At 59.4% G+C, this 23,726-nt stretch overlaps 2 protein-coding genes across 7 annotated transcripts; one reads left to right on the top strand and one right to left on the bottom strand.

Moving 5' to 3' along the window:
- Positions 1-5,912: 5,912 nt before the first annotated feature.
- On the top strand, positions 5,913-15,366 carry AEBP1 (AE binding protein 1). The gene is made up of 21 exons (XM_061165618.1): positions 5,913-6,207; positions 7,881-8,267; positions 8,812-8,874; positions 9,002-9,073; positions 9,218-9,352; positions 9,429-9,509; positions 9,944-10,021; positions 10,145-10,228; positions 10,347-10,400; positions 11,032-11,141; positions 11,219-11,358; positions 11,688-11,772; positions 11,864-12,008; positions 12,113-12,198; positions 12,359-12,482; positions 12,755-12,951; positions 13,046-13,225; positions 13,440-13,791; positions 13,872-14,011; positions 14,161-14,260; positions 14,481-15,366. Exons 1-21 carry the CDS (start codon positions 5,955-5,957, stop codon positions 15,110-15,112), a joined length of 3,498 nt encoding a protein of 1,165 aa, XP_061021601.1. The 5' UTR covers positions 5,913-5,954; the 3' UTR covers positions 15,113-15,366.
- A 100-nt stretch (positions 15,367-15,466) lies between these two features.
- Positions 15,467-23,263, bottom strand: POLD2 (DNA polymerase delta 2, accessory subunit). Of its 6 annotated transcripts, XM_061165620.1 has the most exons (12): positions 23,104-23,187; positions 22,649-22,812; positions 21,703-21,962; positions 18,673-18,794; positions 18,346-18,469; positions 18,070-18,184; positions 17,699-17,897; positions 17,331-17,411; positions 17,023-17,180; positions 16,683-16,810; positions 16,096-16,197; positions 15,467-15,727 (listed from the first exon to the last, which is right to left on the bottom strand). In XM_061165620.1, the coding sequence occupies exons 3-12, from the start codon at positions 21,920-21,922 to the stop codon at positions 15,573-15,575; spliced, it is 1,404 nt and encodes a 467-aa protein (XP_061021603.1). In that variant the 5' UTR covers positions 21,923-21,962; positions 22,649-22,812; positions 23,104-23,187; the 3' UTR covers positions 15,467-15,572. The 6 variants fall into 6 exon arrangements, with proteins under 6 accessions (XP_061021603.1, XP_061021604.1, XP_061021606.1 ...); XM_061165621.1 differs by lacking the exons at positions 22,649-22,812; positions 23,104-23,187 and adding an exon at positions 23,214-23,263; XM_061165623.1 differs by lacking the exon at positions 22,649-22,812 and having other exon boundaries at positions 23,104-23,207.
- Between the last annotated feature and the right edge of the window lie 463 nt (positions 23,264-23,726).

Raw genomic sequence — 23,726 nt, 5'->3', positions numbered from 1 at the left:
AGAGCTTTTATGCAACCAAAATTCCGCATCCTCCTACAGTTTCTACTTGGAAAGACTTCCCCCACAAAAGTATAAGCACAGATTCCTATGTTTTCTTTTGCTACTGTGATGGTGTCTCTGTCAACAGCTACATCTTTAATCCATTGGGACTCAATTTAGATGAAGGTGGGAGGAACGATTCACATACTTTTTTCCACTAGAGCCCGTCTGGAACCGAACAGGCCCGGCTGATGGTCACATGACACCATCGCCCTCATCCCAGTCTGCGGGCTGCAGAATTACTCAGGCACTGGAGGCCCCCGCCTCCCGCCCCCTCGGCTCCTCAGCCCCCCTGCGGCTGTGGTGACCCCCCAGTCTCCTGGGGGCTGGGTCCTGTGGTGAGTGGAAGGAATTCTGGTGAACTCTGCTCACTCAGCAGTCCGGGCCTAGGGAGCTGGGCGGGGGCACAGGACTGTGGAAAATCACATGTGGTTTTCAAGTTGTCGGAAACCAAGAAAATCATTCGGCCAGTTGTGCGGATGACTAGACACTGTCTGGGAGACCCCGGGTCCCCTGGCTCTGGGAACCACCCTCCTGGTGAGCCTGAGCAGATTTATCCCCTGGTAACATCCAGACTGCAGACAGAGGGCGTTTCCAGGGCCCCCCCTGAGAAGGAGCAGAGAGACCTGGTGGGCCTGGGTCCTTCTTCCTTGGTCCCTGGAGGCAGACTCAGGACTCCAGGAGACTGGGAGAGCCTGGTGCCTGATCCCAGTGCCTAAGGTCCGGAGACCTGGCTTCCAGTTACACCCCTCCCTGGCCCCTATCATTCTGGCCAGCTGGGCCGTGTCTGAGCTGCTGCCTTGGGGACCCAAACCTCCCGGTGCTCTGCGGCTGCCCCAGTTAGAACTGGGACACCCTGGTCCTTTTGGCAGGTGAGTTTCCCAACTCTGCCCAGGCTGAGGCACTAGGGTGGTTCCTGGTGATGCTTGGGTCTCAGCAGGATGGGCTGGTGGCCCCGTGGCCCTGTGGCCTGGTGCCAGAGACTATGTAAACTGAAGGGAAAGAGCTTTTGGTCTGGCCTCACAGACATACCATCACTGACGAGGACACGTCTCTTCTCCCTGAACCCAAGTTTCCTCACATGAACATGGGGGAAGCTGCTGCATGTGCGCCACAAGAACTGAAATCATCATTACTGTCCAGTCCACTGCCCACGTGCTGGGGCCCAAGACGTGGGTGACCGATGTGACAAGTCTGAGCTTGGAGAGGCAGAACCTCTCCCACGAGTAACTCCCTTCCCTTTTACTCACGGGCAGAGCTCCACATCCCTGGGGGTCAATGTCCGCCCCTGTGCCCTCTGTTCTGGGGAGTCTAGTCACTCATATCCTGTTTCCTCTGACCTGAACATCTTCAGAAGAAGGCTACCTCCACAATTGTTGGGTCTCCGGGCCACACTCAGACCTGGACCTTGTTGAAAACTTTGTGGAGACCTGCCTAGTGAACACATGAGCTGCAGTCAGAGTCACACACCCACAGTTACGTGCTCAGACTGCTGGGGACCCAGAGTGGAGGGGCTGGTGCTGTGGTGGGGTGGGGACTGGGAGGTGGAGGGTGATGAGATCACCCACCTTCTGGCCACAGTGACTTGGGATGAGGCAGTTCTCCTGCTGACGTGGCTAGCAGTCCTGGCAGGACGGCCTGGGGACATCTTCTCAGGCACTCAGGAAGCTGAGACGTGGTGCCCCTTGGTGCAGAGACTCTGCTGAGACCGTTAGAATGGACGAGTTCCCCGAGAGGCCCATTAGAGGCTCTATTTAGGGAAAGGCACCCATGGCTTGGGGCATCATCCTCTAGGGACTCCTAACTTCACTGGATGTGGAGAGTGAGTGCTTGGATGGAGCCACTGCATCATCTCCCCATCTCGTGGGGAGGGTGTGGTCACCACGTTTGTAGGACAGGAACTCTGAGGTCTTGTGGTGGGGGGAATGGGGTCAAGGCCACCTGGGATCCACTCCAGGAAGGAACTGACCCTCACACCTCCTGAGGCTCAGGCCAGAGTTGCCTCGAGTTCCAAATTGTCTGATGTGCAAAGACAGATGCTAATCTTGCTAGACACGGACTGTCTGAATGGGAAACCCTTCCAATCAGGGGTGGGGAGCCGCTAGTGGTCATGGAGTCACCCCCTCAACTTACAGCCTGAGAAAATCAAGTTATTTAAGGTCATAGTTTTAATAGTGGCTTCTGAGATGAGCTGGAGGAAGCAGGAAAGCCCTCTCCCCCATGCCCCGGGTCCATCCTGGGTCCCTCTTCTCACTGGGGAAGCTGTCACAGCTGAAAGATTAACAAGGCAAGCCCATTCTGCACTGATTTCTTATCCCTGTATGAGTGACCCTACCATAGTGGGAAGAGGGTGGGTTCCATTCCTTCCCATCTCTGCTCCACCTCCTCACCCCCTCCCAATGTGGGAGCTTCTGGCTCCCCACCCTGCTGGGGGCATTACTGAAAGGGGCAAAATGGCCTTGGTGCCCCAACGTGACAGCTTTGCCTACATGTCCACCCCCCTCCTGCCCTTCACTGCAGCCCACAGGGCCTCTACATTGCACCGTTCCTCCCAGATGGACCTTGTTACACACCTCTGCAGTGTCCCTGCTCCTGACCCGAGGTGGGAGCACCCCGCACCCCTCTCCCAGTCTCTCCTGGGGCCCTCCCACCCTGGCAGGCAGCCTTCCTGGCATGGTCTTTCTCAATGGCTCTCAGAGGTGAGCTCTTGGCCCATGAGTTAAACAGGACCCATCCCAGTCTGGTCAGAGCTTGGGAGCACCGGCCATGCCCCTTCCTCTCCCCACCGTGCCATCTGTGGGCTCCACCAGCCTGACCCTCACAAGGCTGCAGGAAAACTCCACGCACACTGTCTCCCTCCCTCCCCAGCCCATGTCAGCTCCCCTTAGAATGCCCCTTCCCCACTCTGGAAGCAGCAAGGATAGGTCCACCAGGGTGATAAGTTGCCTTGCCTCTGCCTGTCACGTCCAGTCCTGTTGTGGCCCCTAGGGCAGGCTTCACTGTGCTGGAGGGAAAGGCCCTGGCTTCTCCTTAGGAAGCTGGAGGTGGGGGGCCCAAGATGTCCGGCAGACTCCCAGACTGGCTCAGGAGAATCCATGGACTTGGATACAGATGCCGCACCCTCTGGCAAGGGGAGCTGGACCCCAGGAGGGTGAGTGGCAGGCACAAGAGGCATCAAGCCTCCCACCTCTTGGCCTGCCTCTTCCTGGCCTGGGCTGCTGCCCTTGGGGAGTTTGGTTTAGATGACAGGGCTCCTCAGCAGACAGGCGTCTCCTGACAGGCCCAGGTCTGCGCGACTTCCTGAGTGCAGGTCTGAAAGCTGAGTGGAATCCCAGCCCTGCTCCCTGAGGGGAGATACGGGCTTGGCAGGGACATCAGTCACCACCCCCTCACCTGCCCAGACCCTCAAGGGAGGCAGGGATGGCCCCCAGCCCCCTGCCCACCCCACTTCAGGGCCCAGCTTCCCACAAGTCCTTGCTCATGTTCCCGTTGGTGACTCACCGTGACTGAGGAAAAGTTTCTATTTCTTTTTTAATTTTCTTATGGCTTTTATTTTCCCTGGCAGAGGATGTGGAGCTCAAATCTGATCCATGTGTGAGCCAGCTGAACTTGGGAGCTGTTCCCAGGGAAGTGACGTTCTAGAGCTGCCCCCTCCCCCGAGCCTTGGGCCTTCCTACTTGACACACTCAACTGGGGGCCACAGAACAAATTCCAAGGCAGAAGTTTTGAGAATGATGATTCAGAGGCTCGCAGAGGACATTTATGGGTAAGAGCTTGCTTCATCCTACTGGTGCCAGGACAGCAGGGCATGGACAGCACAGGGACAAGGAGGCCTGACTGGGGTGGGGGTGAGGCATGCTCCGAGAGCCCAGGTGGGCGGCCTTGGTCTCCTCAGGGAAGTGACAGGAGCTGGGAGTGAAGGAAGGGCCTTGAGAGAAAGAGGTGAGAGAAGGCAGAGCCCCCTGGGTCCTGCCCCTGCCCCCAGGTCGGGGCTGAGTCAGCAGCCCCCACAGCACTCCTCAGCTGCCTCCTGTTCATCATCTCAGGGCCTCCTGAGACAGACAGCGTTGGTTCAGGGCTGAGTGCTGCTAAACTTGGCCCATAGGCTCCAGGTATACTTTTATTGCTTCCTCATCCCATCAAGGAGGACTGTTCTGGGAGCTCTGGCCTTAGGTGTCATGCCCATCTGGGGCCAGCTAACATCTGCCCTTTGAGAAGCCACATGGAAATACCAGGCACACATGGCAGCACAGGGCGCCCATGGCAGACATTACTAATCGATCTGGGAGTCTCTGACTACCCGATCTATGTACCACAACCCCACAGACACTACCGCCCGCCCTCCACCCGCCCATCAATGTGATAGAGGGAGGTACAGTAAACACAGTTTTAAAAGACTGGGATCTGGTAAGAGGAAGGCGAAGAATGCCTGTTTGTCCTTGTTGGGATGTCAGCTGTTGGGGAAAACAGTGTATTCCTAGAGGTGAAGCAATGTTCACCAAGGAAACAGTAAAAGAAACTATAGGGGATGGGGTCTGCCCGAAAACATCCGTGGCTCCTATTCAGGTGCTGAGTGATCTGTTCCCATGGCAGGTTCCAGCACACAGCTTGGTTGTGTTGAAGGCACCCACCAACTCTCTCAGCTGATGCATGTCCTCAGGGGTAGTGTCTTATCTCCTGCCTCCTGCCTCCTGCCTCCTTTCTAGGGTTCTTAATCTGGGATGCCTCCCTCTGTTGCTCGGAGTGCAGGAGAGGGCAAAAACTCCCTGAATTTGTATAGAGATTGCTGTGTCAGGGCTGAGTCCCTCCATGCCCCTGACAGCTCATTCCTATGAATGACGCATACAATTTAATAAAATGTGAAAGGCATCTCCTCCCTCCTTGCTCCATCTCTGACCCCCCTCCAAACTTGTCCTTGTAAGTCAGTATCCTCGGAAGGGAGAGGCAATCTTAAATGGGGGATCCTACTTCCAACAGAGCAGTTAGCCCGTCCTCAGGGCAGTTTTGCACCTGTCCCTGGCTAGAGTGAATTCCCAAAGTGTGGTGTCTCCCTGAGGGCCAGCATAGGAACGGTCTCTCATGGACCTGGGGGGTTAGCTGGATGTCTGACTGAAGACTCCAGAGAGAGGAAAGGATGGGTTGGGACTCTCCTGCGGGTCTGTAGAGGGGGTAAGGTCCTCGAGGCCAGAGTCCATGGCTTGGCTCTGCTCTCAGGGTTCCTGCTCACCTCCAGCAGGCGCTGGAGGGGCATCCCTGGGGCACCGACTCCATTTCCCATCTGGCTTGGAGGTGGTACTTCAGACAGAACGGGGCAGGGGCGTCGGGGCCCTCCCACCAGCACCCTCAGGACCTCACAATCCCTCCAGCCCTCCTTCCCCGGGGGCCTTCCTTCCTGGGCGCGGGACCCAGGTCCCGGACACCGCCCGCAGTTCCCACTTCGGGAAGTGCCAAGCGCGCGCTGCGCCTGGACTGCTCAGCCCCCCCGCAGCCCCTCCGTCCACGCCCGGCTCCTCCTCCTCCTCCTCCTCCTCCTTCCCCCCGGGTGGGGAGAGCCGGCTCCGGAAGCCCCGGCGCCCCCGCCCCGGCCGCCACTGGCGCTTTGGAGAAGGCGGTCCGCGCGGGAGCGCGCCACGCGGGACCTGAGCTCCCAGCCGCCGCCAGCGCCTTGGAACCCCCTGACCATCCCTGAGCCCCCACCGACCCCCGAGTCACTGCCTGGCCCGGAGCACCCCCGCGCCGCATGCCGGAGTCCCCTACCCACCCCTGATCCTCCCACCCGCCCCTCCCCGAATCACCCCCCACCCCTCCCCGAGCAACACCCCCCGCCCCGCCCCGGCGCTCCTAAGCCCCCTGCCCGCCCCTCTCCCCCGGAGCCCCCTCCCCAGCGCCCCTGTCTCCCAGTGTGTGCTGTGACCATGGCGGCCCTGCTCCGGGCGCCCCTGCTCGGCGGCCTCCTGGTGCTGCTGGCGCTGTGCCCCGGGGGGCGCCCGCAGACGGTGCTGACCGACGACGAGATCGAGGAGTTCCTCGAGGGCTTCCTGTCCGAGCTGGAGTCCGAGCCCCGGGAGGACGCCGTGGACGCCCCACCGCGCCCTGAACCCACCCTTCCCGCCCGCAAACCCCAGACAGGGGGCAAGCCGGGGGCGCGGCCGGGGGTGGCCGAAGAGGGTAAGAGCTTTGCAGGGGTGGCCCTTGGCGTGATGGGGGGCCGCCGGGACAGCCCGCGCCACAGGTGAGAATGGCGGGCCTCGGTAGGGTTTGGCCCATGTCCAGTCTGCCCAGCGTGAGGAATGGCTCCATAGGCACAAGAGAGCCCAGATGTCTGGCGGGACAGTGTGCCAGGCAGAGGTCAGCGCTGGCTGGTAGCCCTGAGGTTGGAGACACATCCAGCAGGTCCACTGCCCAGTGGATTGGGTCCTCCCAGTCCCTGTTGCACAGCCCCCAAACCCCTGGAGGGACTAGACTCGCGCTAACAGGGGACTTGGCAGCCCCCTCCCCAGGGCGGTGTGAAGGTGAAGGGCCCTGCTGTCTCAGTGGGGCCACTCAGCCTGATGGTGGCACACACTGTCCGTGCCACACCACTGCCAGAGACCCAGCCTCCAGCCTTCCCTGGGAAGGATCCGCAGCCCTCTGCTGCCTGGCCTCCTACTCCAGGAGTAGAGGCAGGGGAAGGGGTGCAGAAGACCTCCTGTCTCCTCAAGGCTTCCAGGAGCAGCGGGGCAGTGGTCTCAGGTTATTGTGAGGATGAAATGAGGTGATACATCACCAAAGCATTTAGCCCAGTGCCTCTTATATAATCAGTTGTCAATAAATCTTAGCTGTTTATCATGACCTTCTGGAGGGTGGGCAAGGGTCTTGCTGATCTCTCTCCCAGGAGACTTCCAAGGCACCATCCATCATTCCTGAGGTCAGCGGCCCCTCCCCTTTGTCCTGCTCTAGATCTTTCCTGGCTCCTCCCCCACCCCTGGGGGACGGGTTCTGGAACCCATCTCAGCACCCCTGTCTATTCCAGGATTGCTGTCCTGGCCTCTTGCTTGCTGCTGGGGCAGCTCTATTTCTCCTGGCTGTCTGCATTTTGTAGATTTTCCTGTATTTCAGTCATGTGGCCCCCACAACCCCATTACATTTTCAGCGGCATTTGCTTAGGGTCCTGGAAGATTCCTACAGGCAACCCCAGGCCCTGCCCTTGCTCCCTGCCCCCCCACCCCCACCCCCCGCCAGACTCAGATGGGCAAGCAGCTGCAGTACTTGCCTGTCCCTCTGTCCTCTGCATGGCCCCAGGATACCCTGTAGTTATGGCTTCCAACCTACCCCAGACTCCTTAGTCCTGGACAGGGGATCGTGCATGCGTATCCCTATTCAGTGAAGCTTTTCTAGCTCCAGGGAGGCCCCAGGCCCATGCCCTTTACTTTGTGTGAGAGGAACGAGACTGCCTCCCCCTTCAGACTGGGTGCTCCTTCAGGCCTGGATGACTTAGTCACCCTCTGCTGTTTCCATGACCAGCGCAGAATAGTGGGCCCTGACTGACCAAGGGCCCATGTGGAGAAAGAGTTGATTGTGAGGTGCTCCTTGGGCAGATGGGAGGGTGAGGACCTGCTCCTGAGAAGCTGAGCCACCCAGGTCAACATGTGGTGGCAACAGCACGTCTCGAAGACAGAAAGCCTGGGTTCCAACCCCAGCTCTTCCATGACCACAAGTGGCTTAACCTCTCAGTTTCCTTGATTTAGGAAACACAGAACTACCAACAGCCCCTTTGCCCAGGTTGTGGGCACCTTGTGGGGGATACCTGGGGCATAGAGGGGGCTCTTCATTGATTTGACCTGAATCTGCATCTTGAACAGCGCCTCCCGGAAAAGTCAAAGACAAAGGGAAGAAAGGGAAGAAGGACAAAGGCCCCAAGGCAACCAAGCAGCCCCCAGAGGGGTCCTCTAGGCCTCCTAAGAAACCCAAGGAGAAGCCACCCAAGGAGAAGCCCCCCAAGGCCACCAAGAAGCCCAAGGAAAAGCCACCCAAAGCCACCAAGAAGCCCAAGGAGAAGCAGCCCAAGGAGAAGCCCCCCAAGGAGAAGCCCCCCAAGGCCACCAAGAAGCCCAAGGAGAAGCCCCCCAAGGCCACCAAGAGGCCGCTAGCTGGGAAGAAGCTCCCCACCCCAACCCCCTCTGAAAGCCCGCAATGGCCACTGCCCCCACTCCTCAGCCCCGACCACGAGGAACTACCCCAGGAGGGAGGTGTGTACTCAGCTCTTCTGGGGTTCGGGGGCTCTGACCTGCTGGGCTGCAGAGGGGTGGTGGTAAGGGCAGGTTCCTGAGTCCCTGCCTCTTGCAGACCCTCAGACCCGATGGGCGCTCGGGCCTCATTGTTGTCACGAACACAACAATTCAGCTGAGGCTCCCTCAGTACCACTCCTTCCCTCGGGAGGGAGTGCTTGGTGGCCTTGTGGGTGGGGCTAGCTCTCCACCATCCTGGGCTCTGACCCTTGAGCCCCCCCAAGAGCCACCTGCCCGTGTTACTGGGCTGTGAGCCTACAGGGTGCCCCTCTGCTGGGGCAGCAGATCCTCCCAGACAGCGGTGCCTGGATTCCCCAGAAAGCCATCCAGCTCTCTGTCCCTCCAGAAGTGCCAGCAGGGTGCAAAGGGCTGGAGCAGCCCAGGCCTCCCTGGGAGTGAGCTGTTCAGAGGGTGTCAGCAGGGCCCAGATCTTGTGGAGCCTCGCTGTGGAGCCAGTGGTCAGGGCAGGCCTCCCATCCACACCCCCCTGGGGTCTGTGTTGCAGGTGGACCCCTCCCAGATCCCTGGGGGGGTCCAGGAGAAGAGACCGACGTGGAGCACCAGCCTGGTGAGTGGGCACCAGCTGCCTGGCCTCACGGGACCAATCACCCTGGCCTGCTGGGTTTCCAGGGTGGGGCTGGGTGGGGGCATCGGGGAGTATCTTCCACGAGGTGGCCACAAGCACTTTCCCCCAGAGCTGGAGGAGGAGACGGAACAGCCCACGCTGGACTACAACGACCAGATAGAGCGGGAGGACTATGAGGACTGTGAGTAGGATCTGCCGTCTGGGAGGCCCGCCTGCCCTGCCTCCCCGGCTAGATCCCGACGCCTGGCCCAGGTTTACGATAGTCCACTTGGAGGCCCCACCTTCCCTGACCTTGGCCCGGCTCAGAGCCCACCCTCTCCCCTAGTTGAATACATCCGCCGGCAGAAGCAGCCCAGGCCGCCCCCCAGCAGGAGAAGGCCAGAGAGGCCCTGGCCTGAGCGCCCTGAGGAGAAGGCTGAGCCACCTGGGCGGGGCTCTGAGGCCCCAGAGGAGAAGATCGGTAGGATGTGGGCAGACTTGGGGTGGGGGTGCCAGGAGAGGGGACTCTGGCCCACCCCTGCCTCCCACCTCCACAGAGCCGCCGCCTCTGAAGCCCCTGCCACCCCCGCTGCTCCCCGACTATGAGGATGGCTACGTGATCCCCAACTATGATGACAGTGAGTGCCCACGGCCCCCCGTCCGCCACAGCTGCATCCCAGGGCCAAGCTGCCTGTATCTCCAGCTTGGTGGCAGTGACCTCACCAACCCCACTGCCCCCGCCACCCCCTCCAACCTGCCTGCCCTCATCTGATCTCCTCCGTCAGGCTGGATCTTCCTGGCTCCTGAATTTAGCTCTTCCCCATTGCCCTCGGTTTTGGCCTATTCTTCCTAAGCTCCGTGGGCGTCACTCTCTGACCCTCCTGAGCTCCCGTCCTAGCCGCCCCTCACCCCTCGGGACTTCCATCCCTTCAAAGCTGCTGCCTTCCTCTCCCTCCTGCATGGTCCCTTCGGACTCCATTCCCCTCCTGGGCTCCTGTGAACCTGGGAGCTCCTGGGGTGGGGTCCTGGGACCAGCCCCAGACCCTCTCATCAGGGCTCTCCCTCCCCACAGTGGACTATTACTTCCGGCCTCCCAAGCCCCAGAAGCCCGACACTGGCCTGGAAACAGATGAAGAGAAAGAAGAGCTGAGTGAGTGGACCCAGACTGTCCCCACCCCCGGGCCGGCCCCCAGGGCAGGCTTGACCCCCACAACACCTGCCCCCTGAACTCCAAGGCTAAGCCAACAGGACCCTCTCACCTTCCATCCTTCAGAGAAACCCAAAAAGGAGGGCAGCAGCCCCAAGGAGGAGGAGACGGATGACAAATGGACTGTGGAGAAGGGCAAGGACCCCAAAGGTGTGTCTCTGGGGGCTGGGGGCTGGGCCTACACAGCCTGGGTCCTTGTGAGAGGCCAGCCAGACTCCCAGATGCTCTGGGACCCTTATCACTGCCTCCTCCCTTTGTTGCTCCCCAGGACCCCGGAAGGGTGAGGAGTCGGAGGAGGAGTGGGCTCCAGCAGAGAAAATCAGTGAGTGAGGGGTCTAGAGGCTAGGGTGTATAACGACAGGGGGGTTGGAGGGGTTGCAGGATGGATGTGGGGACAGGGTGTGCTGGGGGATGTGGGTATGTATGGGGGCTGTAGGGTGGGTATGAGGGCTGTGGGGCGGGGCAATAGCAGCTGGGTAAGCATGATGGGAGAAGTGACCCATCCAAGGCCACATGTGGGTCCCAAACCCAGATTTCCTGATGGCACTCTAGGCCTCCAGAACTCTCTCCTGCTCTTAGTGATGCAAAAGGGAGAGACCCTGGAGTGTCTGCCCTGGCCCTGACCCCAAGGACAGCTTGGGGCACAAGGCTGGTGTGCAGATGGCCCTGATACAGACAATGCCTGTGATGCGTCAGGCCCTGGGGTGGCTGTCCCTGTGATTTCATGTAGGCCTCATGGCCCCTTGGCACCCGGCATCCTCAGCACATTCCCCGGAGGTGGAAGCTGAGGCCCAAGGAGGGGAAGTATGGGATGGGGTGGAGCTGCCCTAATTAGCACCCCCTGATGTGAGGGGAAGTGGGTACTGGGCTCCTCCATTCTGGGTTTAGTGAAGGGAGGGACCGATGGAGGGATGAAGCCAATGGGCCACTAGCCTGGGGTGCCGTGTCTCCAGAGTGCCCCCCCATCGGGATGGAGTCGCACCGCATTGAGGACAACCAGATCCGGGCCTCCTCCATGCTGCGCCACGGCCTGGGCGCACAGCGGGGCCGGCTCAACATGCAGGTGGGTGTCAGGATGGGCCCGTCTCCCCGCTGCACAGGGGCTCCCTGCCCGCTCAGCCTCCCTGCTGTCCCTGACAGGCCGGCGACACTGAGGACGACTACTACGATGGGGCGTGGTGTGCTGAGGATGACTCCCAGACCCAGTGGATCGAGGTAGACACGAGAAGGACCACCAAGTTCACAGGCGTCATCACCCAGGGCCGCGACTCCAGCATCCAGTACGTCCGCCAGGCTCACAGGCACTTGGTGGGGGTGGGTGGCTCCAGACGTGGCTCCGAGTCCCGTTCAGAACCTTCCAGTGGGCTCTCGAGGGCCCCCACCCTGACTCCTTGGGTGTGGCCGGTCAGCTCCCTGTGTCCAGATAAGCAAAGCAACCAACCCTCAGGCGTGCAGCAGGCATGGCAGCCTCTCCTGATCCCCAGCTAGCCCCACATGTGCTAGCTCTGGGTTCTTGGGCCCAGAAGAGGGGGCTCAGGCCGCCCGAAGGCCTCGGCCTTAGCCTGGGGTGGGGAGAGCAGCCTTGCCCTGACCGCCGTCTGCCCCCCAGTGACGACTTTGTGACCTCCTTCTTCGTGGGCTTCAGCAACGACAGCCAGACATGGGTGATGTACACCAACGGCTACGAGGAAATGGTGGGCCCCCGAGCCCTTGGCTCTACCCTCCTGGGCCACAGGTGGGTCTCAGCCAGGGTTGGGGGCTGCTCTGAGGCCTGCCTCTCCCCAGACCTTCCACGGGAACGTGGACAAGGACACACCCGTGCTGAGCGAGCTCCCGGAACCAGTAGTGGCCCGTTTCATCCGCATCTACCCACTCACTTGGAACGGCAGCCTGTGCATGCGCCTGGAGGTGCTGGGGTGCCCCGTGTCCCGTGAGTGCCTGGGGCTGGCAGGGGCACGGACGGGTGGCTGGGGTGACCTGGGCTGGGCTGGCAGGTGGACTGCTCAAGGTCCTGCCCGCCTGCCACCTCTGCAGCTGTCCACAGCTACTACACACAGAACGAGGTGGTGACCACCGACGACCTGGACTTCCGGCACCACAACTACAAGGACATGCGGCAGGTGGGGTGCTTGTCCTGAGGCTGGGGTCCTGTCCAGGGGCTGGGCTTAGGGCTAACGGGTGCTTCCCCACAGACGGGGCCGTGGGAGAGGCGTGGTCACTGGGGGCGGGTTGAGGGCAGGGGGGTGGGCTGTGTAATGCCCTGTCTTTTCTGGCACCCAGCTGATGAAGGTGGTGAATGAGCAGTGCCCCACGATCACCCGCACATACAGCCTGGGGAAGAGCTCGCGAGGGCTCAAGATCTACGCCATGGAGATCTCGGACAATCCTGGGGATCACGAGCTGGGTGAGGGCCCGCACAGCCCCCTGGACCCCCTGGAAGCCTGCTCCTCCCCAAGCCCAACAGATAGAGGCAAGGCCTTGGTACTGCAGTTGAGCCTGCGCTGTTGATGTTGCCGGCTCACCACCTCCCACCTGTCTTTGGAGCCCCTCCTCAGCCCTGCAAGCCTCAGCCACTCCCAGTCTCCTGGGAATGAGGCCCCTTTGCGTCCTCCCTCAGATCCCCTGGGCCTCAGGCCTCAGGAGGCTGGCTGGTTGCTGAGGTTCCTACCCTCACAGGGGAGCCTGAGTTCCGCTACACAGCTGGCATCCACGGCAATGAGGTGCTGGGCCGAGAGCTGCTGCTCCTACTCATGCAGTACCTGTGCCGCGAATACCGCGATGGGAACCCACGCGTGCGCAGCCTGGTGCACGACACGCGCATCCACCTAGTGCCCTCGCTGAACCCTGACGGCTACGAGGTGGCAGCGCAGATGGTGGGTGGGGGCAAGGGGGTCAGGGCAGAGCCTGGGTGGGGCAGGGCTGGGAGTGGGCTGCTGATGCTGACCCCCTCTCTCCTGGCTTCCCCAGGGCTCAGAGTTTGGGAACTGGGCACTGGGTTTGTGGACTGAGGAGGGCTTTGACATCTATGAGGACTTCCCGGATCTCAACTCTGTGCTCTGGGGAGCCGAGGAGAGGAAGTGGGTCCCCTACCGGGTGCCCAACAATAACCTGCCCATCCCCGAACGCTACCTCTCTCCAGATGCCACGGTGAGGCCACAGCCTGGCCAACGGGGCCTGGGGGAGCAACCTAGACCCGGGGTCCGGGTGGAGCTCGGGACTTGGGGTGGGTTAAGGGAGACTGCTGGGTTGTGCTGAGACTGCAGGGGCTCTGAGGGGCCAAGGGGATGTGAGTTCTGCTGCGGGGTCTGCAGGGCAGGTGATGGAGGCTGTGGACCAGACCTCTCCCCCTGGCCACCCCCAGGTATCCACGGAAGTTCGGGCCATCATTGCCTGGATGGAGAAGAACCCCTTCGTGCTGGGGGCAAACCTGAATGGTGGCGAGCGGCTTGTGTCCTACCCCTACGATATGGCCCGCACACCCAGCCAGGAGCAGCTTCTGGCTGCGGCCATGGCGGCTGCCCGGGGAGAGGATGAAGAAGAGGCATCTGAGGCCCAGGAGACCCCAGACCATGCCATCTTCCGCTGGCTGGCCATCTCCTTCGCCTCTACCCACCTCACCATGACCGAGCCCTACCGGGGAGGGTGCCAGGCACAGGACTACACTGGCGGCATGGGCATCGTCAATGGGGCCAAGTGGAAACCCCGCTCTGGGAGTGAGTTGGCCTGGGAGGGTCTGTGGTGGGGCATTTGGCATGGACAAGGGTGACTGCGGCTCTGTGTCCTCCCTGCCCAGCTATCAACGACTTCAGCTACCTGCACACCAACTGCCTGGAGCTCTCCATCTACCTGGGCTGCGATAAGTTCCCTCATGAGAGCGAGCTGCCCCGAGAGTGGGAGAACAACAAGGAAGCTCTGCTCACCTTCATGGAGCAGGTGTGAGGGCCACCATGAGGACTGGCAGAGGGGTGGGGCAGCATTTGGGGAGAGGCTGGTGAAGGGCTGGGGGACCTCGTGGATGGGACAGGGGAACAGCAGGCCCTGTGGGGTCTCCATGTAGACACCACCTTGCCTCCTCCCTGCAGGTTCACCGTGGCATCAAGGGGGTTGTGACAGACGAACAAGGCATCCCGATAGCCAATGCCACCATCTCCGTGAGTGGCATTAACCACGGAGTGAAAACAGGTACACAAGTGTACAACTGTACCCCACTTCCCAGGATGGGGGACCAAACCTGTGCATGCTCTTGGCAAAGCAAGCCTGGCTTGTCCTGCCCTGAAGTCCCTGCTCCTCTGGATCCTGACCAGACAGAGGGAGGGCTGGAGGGACTGTGGGTTTCTCACAGAGCTGGGGCCTGGGAGGGAGGGAGGACTCCCAGGTAGCCAAACCCGTCCTCCCTCTGCAGCCAGTGGTGGCGATTACTGGCGCATCCTGAACCCTGGTGAGTACCGCGTGACAGCCCATGCAGAGGGCTACACCCCAAGCTCGAAGACCTGCAACGTGGATTATGACATCGGGGCCACTCAGTGCAATTTCATCTTGGCTCGCTCCAACTGGAAGCGCATCCGTGAGATCATGGCCATGAACGGGAATCGTCCCATCCCACACATCGACCCATCGCGCCCCATGACCCCCCAGCAGAGGCGCATGCAACGCCGCCGCCTGCAGTATCGGCTGCGCATGCGCGAACAGATGCGGCTCCGACGCCTCAATGCCACGAGCCCGGCCACCGCCCCCACGTCGCCCCCCACCACCCCAACACTGCTTCCCACCGCCGACCTTGCCCCCTCCCCAACCCCAAGTTCTACGCTGGGGCCTTGGCAGTTTCTACCAGAGACCACAGTCCATTGGGAGGAGTCGGAGACGGAGACGGAGACGGAGACGGAGACGGAGACCTACACGGAGGTGGTGACGGAGTTTGGGACAGAACTGGGGCCTGAGGAGGAGGAAGGGGAGGAGGAGGGAGAGATGGTCACAGGCCCGGACTTCCCCTTCACTACAGTTGAGACCTACACAGTAAACTTTGGGGACTTCTGAGAACAGGCCTGCCAACGCGCGAGCTTCCACCAGTAGTCACACTGCCTTGGGCAGCTCCGCGGCCATCAGCACAGGGAAGGCCCCCCCGGTGTGGGTTCTGCCAGGAGTGGGCATGAATGATAGAGACCTAAGAGCCAGGATCACCTGCTGCTCCGCTGCAGGGCTGGGATGGGGCCGGACGAGCAAGTCCCGGGGCAGACTTCTCAACCACTTGCCCAGGCCACACCAATAAACCAAGCTCACTGGCAGATGTATCACTGACCACTTGACGTCCTGACCAGCTGGGAGAGGGGAGGAGGAGGGAGGCTCCTTCCACAGGAGTGTCCCGCCCAGCACAGGGACTGCCCAGCTCAATACCAGTAAATAGTTAGGCTTTATTTACAGAGCCGAAGCTGTCATGGTGCTGACGCCACAGGGAAAGAATGGCCAGGGCTGCTCTGGACAAGGCTGCCTTTGTGAGTCAGGGACCCAGACCTCCCAGGTCCTCGTCCTCTGCCCCAAAGCCTGAGAAGCTGATGGGCTGGCAGGCCAGGCTGCGCAGATTCACGAGACAGGCAGTCTGGGTGGTGCTGAAGTCTGGGACAGCCACCAACAACACTGTCTGGTCTTCGGGGCCTGCAAAGAAGCCAGGTGGGAGCCCATCTTAGGTTCTGGGTGAGCCCTGTCTCAAAGGGAAGTCACAAGAGGTAAACAGGAGCCCTCCCCCACCTCCTGCCATCAATACCATGGAGCGCTGACCACAGAAGCTCCTTGAGACCAGAAATGAAAAAGGACCAAGAACACTGTAAAGGTCCAAAGCTAGAGCCACAGTGACCAGGATGAGCTCTGGGCAAGGACAATCTCAGCCCTTGCAAAGCCTGGCCTGTCCACTCCACCGGGGCCTGGACACCCCAACACAGGCCTTCTCTGTGAGCCTTGGCCCCAGCTGAGAGCATGTCCCTCGTGACAGCCCAGGCCTGGGGCCCCCAGAAGACAAAACTTACCTTGGATGATTTTGGAGCCAAAACTGGGGGTGTTGCCACAAAAGTAGACGTGAGGGCACTCCGGAAAGATAAATGGGTCGGTTTTATAGAAAGGGTAACAACCTGGAGGAGGAGGAGGTACAGCTGAGAGTGGGACTTCTCAGCCTCACACAGGAGACACCTGCACATTCGGGGTAAGGCCGTCCCATGTAGGACATGGAGCGCCATCTCACACACAAGACCCTGCAGCTGTCACAGCAAAAATCCCTCCAGACTTGGCCACGTGACCCCAGAGGCAGGGCAACGTGTTGTGCTGCTGCTGCTTCTGTCCTTCTCTGGCAGTGTGGGAGGGTGCAGGACTCTTGACTGGCTCAAGCTCCCAATATGCTCCCATGGCCTTCAGCCCTAAGCAGGGCCTTGGCCATAAACAGAGATAAGATTCCAGAGTAGCTCTCAAAACAAAGGTCAGGCTTCGGGGCTTTTCCTCAGACAGGTCACAGCAAGGCTGGTGGGTGCAAATCCATGCTGGGAACCCTCTGAGCATCCTTGGAGCCCCTTTGGTCTTTCTGGACCCTTTGCTCCCACCTCACGTGTCTAAGCCCCGTTACCTAGGGTGTCAGGGGCTGTGGGGCTGATGTGCCGGACTTGTAGCGTCCACTCCAGGATCTCCAAGTGGTCCTCCATGCTGCTGTATCGGAAGATGTCACTCACGTTCTGTCCCGACGTCCCCAGGAATCTGCAAGTCAAGGCTCGGCTGACCCTACCCTGGGGCGGCCACCATCTGTGCTCCTCCCACAGCTGCTGGCCTGGCGCCCTCATGGCAGGTTCCCAAGCCCGCCTTGAGAAAGAGCCCAATCCCAGGTGGGCTTTCTTGCAGCCCTGGGTGCCATCCTCCCCTCTTGGTGTCACCAACGCAAAAGGCCAGGAATCAGGCTGGAGTGGGGCTACCTGACTCCATCGATGGTGGCTTGGTAGGGGTTGGTGACCAGCTGGAGCGTGGAGTAGGCAGTGGCCAGAGGGAACATGCAGGGGTGCAGGGGCTGCTGGGGAAGCGTGTAGTTTGTTGGGTCAAATTCGCCCGGCATCACGTCCACGGGCACGGAGGCCTGGAGGGCACAGGAGCAGGGGAGCTTGTGGGGCCCAGCGCCCTCCACAGTCACCCCGTTGGAGTCTGCTTCCCCTGCCCGCCTTCCAGTGCCCAACTGCACCGCCAGAGACTCCTGGTCCTGGGCGCTGGCCTGGCCCAGCTCACTCACGCTCAGCTGCAGGAGGATCTCGTCTAGCATCTTGACGGCCTCCACGCTGGCGGCCTGGGTTTTCTTGGTCAAGTACTTGGCCTGGGAGTAGAAGTCCATACACAGGCTGTCAGGTCCCAAGGGAAACTTAGATCAAAGGGACACTCAGAGCCCCTGCCAGGAGGGCTGAGAGCAGAGCGAAGCCCCACTTTTAGGGGGACAGTAAGAGTTCTGGGCCTCTGGCCCCATGCTGCCCTCAGAAGGGAGGTTTGCGAACAAGGCTGGATCCCCAAGCACCAGAGATTCCTGGGTCATCAGACCTGCAAGACCCCATCCCCAGCCCTCTGTGGGGAAAGCAGGGCTTGAATGCAGGCAGGTAGGCGCCATACCTTGTTGATGGAATCTCTGCTCTGTGTGTTGTGGCTGAGGAGGTTCCCAGCAAGGATGACCCGGGAGACGTGGGCGGCGCTGCACTGCTCCCCTTCATCCCCAAGCTGCCCCGTCACCACGTCCACCAGCAGCTGGGTGCCCAGCAGGCTCTCGCCCCCGCCTCCACCCAGGCCCAGACCAGACACCAGCAGCACAAACCTGCCAGAGAAGTCAGGGTCCTCTTGGGTGCTGGGAAAGCAAGGGGGTCTCCCAAAAGGGCTGTTTGGAGCTACTGGTGGGGCTCCTCACCATCACAAGGAAGCGGGGGGATAGAGGCAGTGACTGTGACTCCCCTGGACCACTGCCCAGACCCTGGGCCCCTGATCCTCACCTGTCCGTGTCGAGGGGGTGTGTAGGCTTCTGAGGGGCAAGCCCTGCAAAGCAGTGGTCCTCCACCAGGAACTTTCCATCATCTCCCGCAGAGCCCAGCACAGCCAGGACCGTTCCTGGGGAGCAACAGGGTCAGGTCTGGGAGGAGCCTCTGAGAGGCTACCACCCAACATGCTACCATAGTCTAACCCTTTCCCTGAACCCAAACTCATTGCTCCAGGAATGCAAGCGTGAGCCAGCATCCAGATGCACAGGCCACCCACTCCCTACTCCCCACCTGTGACCAGCTTTGACACGTCGATGGTGCCCTCCAGTTTGATACGCTGCAATTCATCTTCCAAGATCAGTTCATCATCTGGGTGGATGTATTTGCTCCGAGGAGGCTGGGGGAGCAGGTTGTGCTGGAATTCAAAGATGACAGTGGTCACAAGGCCAGAGCCCAGCAAGGCTCCAGTGTTGGATCAGTGAGATGGCCCTGCAGCCAGCAACCCCATGGGCAGAGGCCCAGCCTTGATTCTCTGGATCCAAGGCAGGTAGCCCCATCGTGCCCTCTGGGATGGGAACACTGTTCTGGGGATGGTGTGTGGGAGCCAGCTGGCCTTACCTCTTCGCTGACTTCCCGTAGGATGGAGGGCTGGAGCGGCATGGCCTTGAAGAGGGTCCCCACCACACAGCATTTCTCCCCAGGCTGCAGTTCACACAGCTTCTTCACTAGGACTCCACTGCCTGGGGCACAAAGAGAATGTGCTCAGAGACCAGGTGGCCCTCCTCTCCCCACAAAGCACTGGCCCAGTCCTCACTGAGCACTGTGGCCCTGGGGCCCTGGTCTCCACCAGGAGGGAGAGAACATCAAATGCAAGGACCCCCTGGACCTAAAGGATCAGCCCCAGGAGGAGAGAGGGACTCTGGATGCCAGGTGTCCTTGCAGGAGAGGCAGACATGCAGAGAAGGCAGCGTGAAGATGGTGCAGGGGCAGAGACCAGAGGGATGCGGCCACAGGCCAGCAGTGCTGGGTCAGTCACCAGAGGCTAGAAGGGGCAAAGAAGGATCAGAGGGAGCGTGGTGCTGCCGACACCTGGATTTTGGACCCCTGGCCTCCAGAACTGGAAGGGAATACATTTCTGCTGTTTGAAGGCACATAGTTTTGGGCTTGTTGTTTATGACAGCAGCCATGGGACGCTAATGCAGAGTCCCCTCACTTATACCTAAAGTATAACACTGATTTTTAGAAAGAGGTACGCTCTTTAGAAAGAGCCCTGCCTGGACAACACTATAATTTCCTTCGCGAGTTTAGATTTTTTTATTGACCCCACAAGTGCCTTGTCTTCTGAAAAGAGATACCCTAAATTCAAACTTCGTACACCCTCCACCCTGTTCTGTTCTTTGTAAAGTCAGACAGCCCTGTTCACTCTGAGCTCCTGAGATCCCACACAGAACACACAGGAAGCATCAGGGATGAGGAGCAAGACAGGCGTGGGAGAGCCATGGAATGCAGGGGTCACTTGGGTGGGCAAGAGGGAGGAGCCAAGTCCCCGAAGGCCTGAGAGTTTGTTAGGACTTAGACCCTAAGCCTGGAGAAAATGCTAACGGGGTTATGGGATGATGTGGACTTGGGACCGGCCCTTTCCTTAGCCGGGTTCTCCAGCACAAGCCCTTCTTGCCCTAATCCTAACCAATAACATTCCACAGATCTACACCCTGGGGAGCAAAGGAGAGTAATTCAGAGTAAGATAGGGAGGGCAGCAAAATGCTGCCACTAGATAGAAAGCCAGACACCAACGGGAACAACAGATCTCAAAGCTGTGATGTCCACTGAGCCTTCACTCAGCCCCAGGGAGCTGTGCCCAGCCCTGAGCGTGGAGCTCTTCTACCCCCGACAACACATCACTGGAGATATTATCACACACTACCTGGCTGAGGAAACTGAGGCACAGAGAGATTAAGTAACATGTCCAAGGCTACACAGCTTGAGATCCAACATGTACGTCTGAGCACCAGGCAGAACTGCACACCCCAGTGCTGATGGGAGGACATCCATCCATTCCAGCCTGTGGGCACCAGGCCAGGCTCCAGCACTGAGAGTGAACCCAAAGGCCCATCCTTATTCTCACTGAGCTTCCGGTGCAGAGGGAGAGGCAACAGCAGGAGAAGAGGAATCCACTGCTGGGACAAGTGCCACAAACAGACGGGAGCAAAGGCAATAGATGCTGAGAAGGCCCTGCTGGCCCAGGCGGCCTCGCAAGGCACAGGGCATTTAAACTGACATTTAAACTGAGGTCGTGAAGGAAGCCTGGGGATGGAGCATGCCGGGTTCAGGGAGAGCCGACGGCAAGAAAGGGCTTGAGGTGTTCAGGAAACTTGTGAGCAGAGAGGAGCTCTGCCAGGGGCTGAGCTCTGGAGAGGAAGCCCGGCCACATGGAGAAGCCACGTGGTGAGTGACGGATGCTGCCCCACTGTCCATCATCCAGTCAAGGCCCCACTTATCATGGGCCCCTGTCTGAATTCCTGGCCCTACTCTGTGAGCAGAATAAACTGGCTGTTTCCTGTTACTGGGCAGCTTTGTGAGAAGAGACCTGGTACCACAGCAGGTTAAAAGATATGACATTGACCTTGGGCTCGAGGAGGATGTCCTTGAGGACGTCATGGAAAGCGAGAGAAAGGCCAGAGGAAGGAGACCCTTCTTATGTGGCGGAGAAAAGGTGAATGATACTTCTGCCTGAAGTAAAGAAAACGGAAAACATTTTTAATATGATGATGTACCTAGGAGATTGGGTCACGTATTCTCCTTACTGCCTAAAATATTAATAAAACTAGAGCTTCCCAGGTGGTGCAGTGGTAAAGAATCTGCCTACCAATGCAGGAGATGTGGGTTCGCTCCCTGGGTCAGGCAGATCCCCTGGAGTAGGAAATGGCAACCCACTCCAGTATTCTTGCCTGGAAAATCCCATGGACAGAGGAACCTGGTGGGCTACAGTCCATAGGGTCACACAGAGTCAGACACGACTAAAGTCACTTAACACACACACACACAACCCAGCTAATCTAATGGGACAGAGTGGACCTGGAAGCCAGAGCTTTACAAAGCTTTTCAAGTGCTTCCAATGTGCAACCTGGGCTGAGACCCAGCCACCCAGGTGGCAGTTGGGGGTGGGGGGAAGGCAATAAAAATGAGTAAGACACAATGTTACCTACAAAATTTCTGTCTAAAGGCATAACAGATTAATTCAAAACTCATGGAAAACCACTCCTTTTCTTTTTTTTTTAATTTTTTGCTCCCCGTGTGGCATGTGGGATTCCAATTCCCCTACCAGGGATTGAACCCATGCCTCCTGCATTGGAAGCGTGGAGTCTTAACCACTGGACCAGCAAGGAAGTCCTGGAAGCCACTCATAAATATTAAGAACGGGGTGATGCAGCATCACCTGAAAGTTGAATGTGGTGCGGGGTGGGGAGGGTGGGAGTCCTGCTTCACCAGGAATAACTTAAAGCAGGAGAGATCACCAAGGAAGAACCGGCAAGAAAGAAAAAGGTCTGCACTGTCCAGGTCACTTGATTAGGAAAGACAGACGACCCCAAGAGGCAGGAAATACATACCCAACAAACTCGGAAGCATTTCCCCAACCTCATCACTTACCCCAGCGCTGCTGGGCCCGGCTCACCAAGAAGGGCCTCATCTGGATGAGACGGGTGGCATAAATGTGGGCATACTGCCGGCTAAAGCTGCGCTCTCCCAGCCGGAAGGGCTGCGAGGAGTTGGTGTAAGTCACCACAGGCACCCGGGCAAAAGTGGCATTGCTGGCTGATGGCGGGGACAGCAGAGTGTGGGCCCTCTGGGCAGCCTGCTCAGAAAACATGGCCCTGCTCGATGTGTCCAAGCCAAAGAGGAGGTGGTCCCTGTGAAAACACAAACGCAGTCCTGCAACCCCAGCCCACATGCACAGCAGACAGCCAGAACAGCACCTGGAACTTACTGTGTTGGCTACCAACATCTCACCCAGTAACCTGCATCCAAAAAGGGAGATGGAGCAAGTTAGGGAATGCATCTCCCACCTAGAGCTCTCGAAACCCGGCTCAAGTGTCCACTGACCGCTCCACACATCTACCTGGATGACTATCAGGGCTTCAAACTCCACACGCCCCACAGGAGGGGATTCCTCATCTGCCCCCATCCAGCTCCCTGGCACCTGCCCCATTTCAGGGCGTGAAGACAGCTTTATTATTATACAAGCCTACCATAAAATAATTAGCTTATTTTTTTTTTAATAATTAGCTTATGATTAAATACCAAAACATACATCAGTCACTCCTCTGCTCAAAACCCTCCAAATGTCCACCGTTTCATGGAATAAAACCCCAGGTTCCTACAGTGGCCTATGAGATCTGCCCCACTGGTCCTGCCCTTCTGTCCACCGCCCCTCCACCCCAGGAGCACTGCTCTCCACCCTCCTATACAAGTATGGTCCACTGCCACCTCTCCCTCAGGTCTGCTCAAACCTTCTCCATCTGCATCCCTCCCCTGGCATGTCTGCTCCTCCAATGTTTATTGTTTTTCATAGCATTTACCTTTCAACAAACAATACCTTTTAAGCTTATTGTCTGCCTCCTCTGACTAGAATAAGAGCTCTAGACCAGAGGTAGCAGCATTTAAGCCCACTTTTCAAAAGCAGCCCCGAGCCTGAGTGAGATGTGCCAAGAACGTCAAATCCACAGCAGGTCCCAAGATCAATTCATGGAGCAGCTCAGTCTATACAGACGTGCAGGGATGATAATAGTTCGCATGTAATGGGTTAAACAGGATGTGGTACTAAAACCGGTATCTACCCCCACCCCGTTTTTTTACAGCTATAAGTGGCTTGAATTCTGACCCTACCGAACAGATACTGGGCCGGGACTGTATCTGAATTAACTTTCTGCCCCAAAGTGCAGAGCAGTGGCAGCACTCCGGCCGCAATCTCAAAGGAGCCTCTCGGTCTGAAGCCCCAGACCCCGGCCCCAGCCCGCACCCAGGGGCCGTCTTGGGGGATACAGCAAAGACCTTGCTCAGACTTCCCTCGAGAGATGCCGCTTAACCCGCCGCCACGCGTGAACTCCAAGAGAGTTACCCCCCAGTCTCCACGAGGTCCAGGGAAGCAAGACCCCACTCACCTCTCCTGACGCCGCGGCCCCGCCCCCTGCCGCGCGCCATCTCCCGCCAATCCGCGCGCCTTGCCCCGCCCACAGAGGCATCCCACCAATCACCGCGCGCCCCACCAAGCTCATCGCCGCGGGACCCGCCCGCCGCCGCGCAGCGCTTCCCGCCACTCCGCGCGCCTCGCCCCACCCTTGCTGTATCTCACCAGTCACCGCGTGCTTTATTATGCTAATCACCACGGGGCCCGCCCCCCGCTTCGCCCCGCCCCCCCGCCAATCCGCACGTGCACTGCCCCAGCCATGACACGTACCCCGCCCCTTAGCCCTGCGCATGCGCAGGGTTACGCCCCACAGGTTGCAGGGCAACGAGGGGCGGGGCCAGTGGCTAGGGACCCGGGCGCTCGCTTGTGTGCACTGTCGCACAGACCCCGGCCCTTCGTGAGGTTTGTCCTGAAGTCACTTCGCTTTCTCGAGAACTGGCGTCCTTTTTCCCACCACAGGACCCCGCTGGGTGCCCGCCTCTGCAGT

The sequence above is a fragment of the Dama dama genome, chromosome 18 (genome assembly GCF_033118175.1).
Source record: "Dama dama isolate Ldn47 chromosome 18, ASM3311817v1, whole genome shotgun sequence".
NCBI lineage: Eukaryota > Metazoa > Chordata > Mammalia > Artiodactyla > Cervidae > Dama > Dama dama.
Note: the sequence above shows the minus strand (reverse complement) of the source record. Positions and strands in the feature narration are given on the sequence as shown.